Source organism: Chrysemys picta, chromosome 19 (genome assembly GCF_011386835.1).
Source record: "Chrysemys picta bellii isolate R12L10 chromosome 19, ASM1138683v2, whole genome shotgun sequence".
Taxonomy (NCBI): Eukaryota; Metazoa; Chordata; order Testudines; family Emydidae; genus Chrysemys; species Chrysemys picta.
The window spans coordinates 22,630,305-22,637,132 of NC_088809.1; the positions used below are offsets into that span (position 1 = coordinate 22,630,305).

At 53.7% G+C, this 6,828-nt stretch overlaps 1 protein-coding gene across 1 annotated transcript; it reads right to left on the bottom strand.

Annotated features, from left to right (window-relative positions):
• Nucleotides 1-590: 590 nt before the first annotated feature.
• LOC135972212 (C-C motif chemokine 3-like) lies at nt 591-3,311 on the bottom strand. The gene is made up of 3 exons (XM_065573156.1): nt 3,015-3,311; nt 2,420-2,534; nt 591-808 (listed from the first exon to the last, which is right to left on the bottom strand). The coding sequence occupies exons 1-3, from the start codon at nt 3,097-3,099 to the stop codon at nt 727-729; spliced, it is 282 nt and encodes a 93-aa protein (XP_065429228.1). The 5' UTR covers nt 3,100-3,311; the 3' UTR covers nt 591-726.
• Nucleotides 3,312-6,828: the final 3,517 nt, after the last annotated feature.

Below are 6,828 nucleotides of genomic sequence, written 5' to 3' on the forward strand. Positions count from 1 at the left end.
GCAGCGAGGGAGCAGAGCTGGATGGGTGCTTGAGCAGGGCTGCAGGCCGTGCATAGTCAGGTGTGTGTTCCCCCTGCCACCCCTCTCTGATCCTTTCTTTCCCAAGGCACATGTCACTCTCAGCGCTCTCTGCTCCATTGCCTCGATCCGCTCCCTTTGCCCTTCTTGCCTCCTTCTGCCACAGTCGCCCCTAAAGGGAACGGGGCCCCATGATAATCCCTTTGATTTGGATTAGATGTCTGAGCAGATCCCCAGTGAGCCTGCCCGTCCCTGCTCCTCGCTGGTCAGTGTCAGCGCCGCGTGTCTGATGCTTTTGTGGCACCAGCTGTGGAGGGCCAGCAATTTGGGCAGGTGGCCAGAGACTATGCAGAGACCTTTTCCCAGGGAGCAGATGCTGCACACAGTGAGAGCTTGAGTCTCCTAGAAGATGGGAAGTGAGCGGGGCTCTGATCCCGGGAATGCAAGAAGGGGTCGCGTTAATTAAATCTCACATGTGTTACGGGGAACGGGGCCAGGTCACCTGCCTCCTCCTGCCCCAGAAAACAGCCAATAAATAACACAACTCAGCTCAGGTTTCTGTACAAGCAACGTTGCTTTAATCGTTGTAAATGACATTTCAAACATTGCTGATCGTTCGGTGCTCTAAGGCAGTCAGTGGCGAGTGGCCTGGGTGCACCAGTGGGAATGGAGAGTGGCTTTTCACCGCTGTCTGTCCTCGGAGACTCTCTATTTCAGGTCGTTCACATACTGCTGAACCCAGGCATCTTCGGGGTTGGTGCAAATTTGACGACCTCTCTTCGTGATTAATCTGCAGAATGTAAAACAGATGGGTTAGAATGAGAGGAACTTTGGATGTGGAGAGAACCAACTGCCCCTTCTCCCAAATCTGCCACCTGCTTAATTCCAGTCGCTGCCAGATCCCAGTAGATTTACTCCATTCTGGTCTCTCTCCTTGAAGGATTCTCTGTCAGAGCCTCCCCACCCCAATCTTCTGTAGTGCCTCCTTTGGCTACAGGTCCCACATATAGGTGCCCACCTGTCCTGAGAGCTCCTTTGCCCCAGTCTCACTTCCTGACCCCATCTCACAGCCCGTGACAGGAACGCTGCTGGAATCTCAATCCTTTTTGCAACAGTTTTTCTGCTCAGAGTCGAGGGGCTGCATTTGTTTCCCTCCATAACCTCACCTGCCCCACCTGGAGCTCCCTCTGGGCAAGGAAAGCTGGGTGAGGAACTGAGTGAAACTGGGAATTTCCAGCCCATGTGAAATTCCAACATTTGTTTTCATCCAAAATCGGAACAAAAAGTTGAAATTTCAAAGTTTTTCATGGAACGGAAATTCCGAAAAAACTCCATTTGCAAATATCAAAATGGTTTGTTTCAGCATTGAATGAAACAAAAGAATTCAACATTCCTGCAATTGAGATGTTTCATTTCAGTTCCTTGAACTGATCCTAAACAATTCGGTTTTCGTTTTCTCATTGTGGCGTGTTGCCTCACGGGATTTGTAGTTCAGGAACCTGATGCCCTCATTCACTCCCCTATAGACCAGAGTCCTTGGCTGGACCACATTTCTCATGATGGAGCCAGAGTCAGGTTGCACTCTGCAGAACTTGGTGAGAGGGAAATCAGCTTTGTATTATGGGAGATGTAGTCCTCCAGGGATTCCAGCCCATGAGATAGAATGGAAGCTTGAACCTCAAGTCCCATGAGGCAATACTCTGTTCGGCAAATACAGTTTAATGTTTTGTTGAACTGATTCAAAACAAAATGTTTCAGGTGAGGTAAAAAACCGTAATAGTTCAATTAGGGTCAAACCCACCCAAAATGAAACATTTTATTTCGATTTTCCAGACAGAGAACCAAAAATTTGGAGCAAAGTTGAAGTTTTCCCACAGAAAATTTCCATTTTTGTGGAAACTGCATTTTCTGGCTTCAATTTCCAGCCACTGGATCATGTTAGACTTGTATCTGCTAGACTGTAGAGCCCATTAGTAAATATTTGTTCCCCATGCGGATACTTACAGACTGTGATCAAGTCACCCCTTAACCTTCTCTTTGTTAAGCTAAATAGACTGAGCTCCTTGAGTCTCTCACTAGAAGGCAGGTTTTCTAATCTTTTCATCATTCTCGTGGCTCTTCTCTGACCCCTCTCCAGTTAAGGGGCCTGCATTCCCAGTGGGTGTGAGCCTGCCTTGCTCCCGCGCAGACAATAGAACTTCTCTGATTTACAGCTGCTGAGGATCTGAGCAATATACGAGCAAGGCCCACTTTGATCACCTGCTCTGACTTCCAGCCTCGCACAGGCCAGAGAACGCCATCCAGGGATTGCTGCATCAAATGGGCCTTAAGAAACCTCCAAGGCCAGCAACTGGAGACACAAAAATCTCCCTCTCTCTCAGGCTCATAATTCTGTACTTACACTACAGCTGGCTGGGAGCACAGGCTGCTGGTGACAAAATAGTCAACCACGAAGCGGCGGGGGATCTGCCGGGATATGTAGCTGAAGCAGCAGGTGGGCAGGATACGCCAGCTCACTGAAAGAGAAGGAAGGAACCAATGTACAGTTCTGTGCACTGAACCCAATGTAGGTAAAGACAAGCACCGCCTGCCTCTGCATCCTTTAGGCACTGGGACGGGGCAGGGAGAGGAGACCTCCGGCAGTGGGCTGTTGGGATGGGGGGAGGAAGAGAAGGAGGAAGGGAACAGGCAGGGAGAGCTATTCTTCCTCCATTGATTCCTTCCATCCTTTTCTCATCCCTGGTGCTCAGGCCAACACACCGAGGTTTGAAAGTTCTACTCAGATATTTGGCACCTTGCAGGCTGCTGGTTGCACCCCGAAGGCTCTCCCCACCGCAGGAGAGAGACCCCCCATCCTGCCCGGACCAACAAGAAGCTGCTGGCTACGGATCTGACATGGGAAGGGAGCCCAAATGCTGGGAGGAGCTGGTGTGAAAAGCCACCTCACAGCTACGACCTTTCTCCTTCCACCCCCAAAAGGAAACACAGAGACTCACTTTCAAAATTCTTTTCTTCGATGGAAGCCTGGGAGCAGCAGGCCATGCTGAGGACAAAGGCGAGGGCAGCCACAGAGACCTTCATATTGCTGTCAGCTGGGACGAGCTGCTGGAGCAGAGGCAGAGCAGGACTCCTTGAAACCCTTCTCCGTCTGACTCTGAGCCTGTCCCCTCTCTCGGTACAGGGCGATGCAGGGAAGGGATAGCTTTTCGGGGAAGTAAGATCAGATTTCACTCCAGAGCAGTGATGACGGTGGCCCAAATTCTTCTGAACTGAGGCATCGAAACGCCTTCCCATAAATGGATGGAGGAAGGCCAAAGCCTGTTATTTGTGATGACCGGTGTGGATCCTGGAAACAACCAGAGGACGGGAGGGAAGAGCCCAATCTGTTCTGTGTGGCTGGCTCGTTTTGTTTGAACCGACCTGCCTTTGAATGGCGAGCGGCCAGTGGAGTAGGTGAGCCAGGGCTGATAAAGGACTCAGGAGCCTTTCACCTCCAAATCCCTGGTTCAAATCCAGGTCAGGAGTGAGCAAAAGTCATTGCCCTGAGCTCTCTGGGGATGTCTGAGAAGCAGCCAGCCTGGGTTAGGTGGTGTTCAGTGACCCTTCAGGCACAACACATCCCTAAACCTACCTGCACAGGGATGACCATAGGAAGTGGGGCCATCACATCACCTGACCTCTGCCTAACAGGAAATCTCTGTGCCCTCCTCCAGCCCTTAATTGTAAGGGTGACCTCAGACACTCCTGTATTGGCACATCTGTCCGTCACACACCCGGGAAGTCATTCTGCCATAACACTGAGGTCTCCGTCAGGGCAGTGCACAGGACTGTGAGTTTGATGGAGTTGGGCACACGTTGTGTTTTGGTGCCTGTTGGCGTGGGAAGCGTGTTCGACAGTTGTAGGCCGTGGGAGAGCGGCAGGGAATGCAGGAGACTTTTCCCGGAACATTTTATTTCCTGCTTCTCAGGTTTGGAGGTGGTGGGGCGTGGCCTGTCACAATCGTAACTGTCCCCACAGGAAGGTTTTGGGTGCCCATTTCCTCGTTTTTTATGCAGGGTCGGTGCCATTTGGTAGGTAGGGCCCCAGGGTCAGGGAGGTGAGATGGCCAATGACTGAAATGTGAAACCTCTATTTTTGGTGTGTCACACTCTAATTGACAGATTCTAAAAGTTCTTAATCACAAAGGTGCGTTGCAGGCTGTTTTCCTATTGTGTGAATTAAATAGACCAGTCTTTTAAAGAAGCAAACGTGCCTAAGATCTGTCACATGCAAACACAGCAGCCGCGGACAGCAGGGCATGACAATGGCCGTTCAAACCTCCAGCTTAGCCCTCTTCCACTGGAGCTACATGGGCAACTGCTAACCCCTTCAGGTCAGTCAGTTGAGGAAGTCTGGAGACACACTTTCCAGGGAATTATTGGTTGCAGGACAGCAGTAGCACCCTAGAGCCGAGGAATCCTGGGTTCTATCCCTGCCTCTGAGAGAAGGGTGTGGTTGACTGGCTAGAGAGAGGATAACCAATGCATTTTCAACCCGAATGGCAGCTTGGCAGAGTAGCCAAGGCCATGTCTATGTTACAAGTTCAGTCAAGGCAAGTTACAAAAAAAAAGTACATGCAATTTCAGGTGGCATTAATAGAGGCAGAGCGTGCAAGTCACGGAGGTGATAGTACCGCTCTACTCAGCGCTGGTTAGGCCTCAGCTGGAGGCCTGTGTCCAGTCTTGGTCACCAATGTGTAGAACGGATGTAGAGAAACTGGAAGGGATCCAGGGGTGAGTGACCGTTCCACACTCCATAGCCCTGCGGCGTTCACAGGCCAGCTGTTCTGCAGCGAGGGAGCAGAGCTGTGTTAGGGGAGTGTTGGCCCCTAAGACTCAGTGTGTGTGTGTGTGTGTGGGGGGGGAGGGTTGGTTGCTAGCTCCCAGTACCAAAAGAAAGGGGAAGAGTTGATGGGAAATCAGGACCCTGAGACTGACCGGCCCCAGGAACAATGGGGAGAGGCCAATGCTCCAGGTCAGCCTGATTGACAGGGCGGGCAGCTAATCAGGGAGTCAGGAGGCCGGGGGGTCCCGTGTGAACTGGAATGGCCTGGGTCAGACAGAGTGGGGCCGAGCTAAGGAGAGAGCAGGGGCCCGAGCTGAGCTGGGGAGCAGAACCACAGCCTCAGAGCCAGCGACCCAGCGCAGGGAGAGCAGATCCGGTGCTGGGAGCAGAGCCGCAGCCACAGAGCCAGCGACCCAGCGCAGGGAGAGCAGATCCGGTGCTGGGAGCAGAGCCGCAGCCACAGAGCCAGCGACCCAGCGCAGGGAGAGCAGATCCGGTGCTGGGAGCAGAGCCGCAGCCACAGACCCAGCGACCCAGCGCAGGGAGAGCAGATCCGGTGCTGGGAGCAGAGCCGCAGCCACAGAGCCGGGGGCCAGAGGCGCAGCCCAGGGGGCTGGAGGCAGAGTGCTGAGGCCAAGTGGAGCCGGAGCTAGAACTGGGGCTGGGGCTGGGGCTGGAGCAGTCTGGAGCCAGGTGTGGTGGGCAAGTGGGGCCAGCCAAGGGGGGACCCTGGGCAAAGGGCCCAGCGCAGAAAGACACCCCCAGACAAGGGCCCTTGCAGGCCAGACTGGGAGGGCAGGCAGATGGAGGGCCCTTTGGTCATTACTATTGTTTATTAACCCGACGAGGGGCTGATGCTGGGAAGAAGGGTCCCACTGCCCAAAGCCCAGAGGTGTGTGGCCACCACCAGAGCAGTGTCCAACTCACAGCATCCCTGCAGCACAGCCAGGGCCTGAGAAGGAGCCTGGGACCTACAAGGAACAGCCTGTGACCTGCCTTGACGTTCCAGTGATGTCCCCTGCCACAGAGCGGGGTGACGTGTTTTCCTTTAACCTTTCCCACTTTTCCTTCTTCTTTTTTTAATTAATTGTTGATTAAATAACTTGTATTTGCTTTAAGTTGTATGCAATGATCCGTGGGTCAGGGAGGTGCCCAGTGCAGAGAGAGTACCCCGGAGTGGGAACACCCTAGCCCCTGTCCTAGGTGACCACAGCAGGGTTGGGGGTCGAGCCCCCCAGGAATCCTGGGCCCAGCCTTGTTGGGGTTATGAGGACTCTGCCAGACAGGAGAGTGGAAGGGGAGTCCTCAAGGGCAGGGAGGCCTCTGGGTACAGGGAGTGGGAGCGAGGACTCGGATCCTTTCGCTAGCCCACTTCACCGTGGGAGTGCAGAAGCCAGGAAAGTTCCCCACAATAACGGGACCATTCCTGCTTGAGCAGGGCTGCAGGCTGTGCGTAGTCAGGCATGTGTTCCCCCCGCCGCCCCTCTCTGATCCTTTCTTTCCCAAGGCACATGTCACTCTCAGCGCTCTCTGCTCCATTGCCTCGATCCGCTCCCTTTGCCCTTCTTGCCTCCTTCCGCCACAGTTGCCCCTAAAGGGAACGGGGCCCCATGATAATCCCTTTGATTTGGATTAGATGTCTGAGCAGATCCCCCGTGAGCCTGCCCGTCCCTGCTCCTCGCTGGTCAGTGTCAGCGCCGCGTGTCTGATGCTCTTATGGCACCAGCTGTGGAGGGCCAGCAATTTGGGCAGGTGGCCAGAGACTATGCAGAGACCTTTTCCCAGAGAGCAGCTGCTACACACAGTCAGAGCTCGAGTCTCCTAGAAGATGGGAAGTGAGCGGGGCTCTGCAGGCGTTTCCTAGAACTACCCAAACCCAGCTCACAGGGGTGGCTGCTGCGCAGGTTTGAGTCACTGGGATTCAGAGCTGCTGCTCCGGGTTAAAATGTAACCTGTGTCTCTGGGAAGACGCTTTCCAGTAAAGC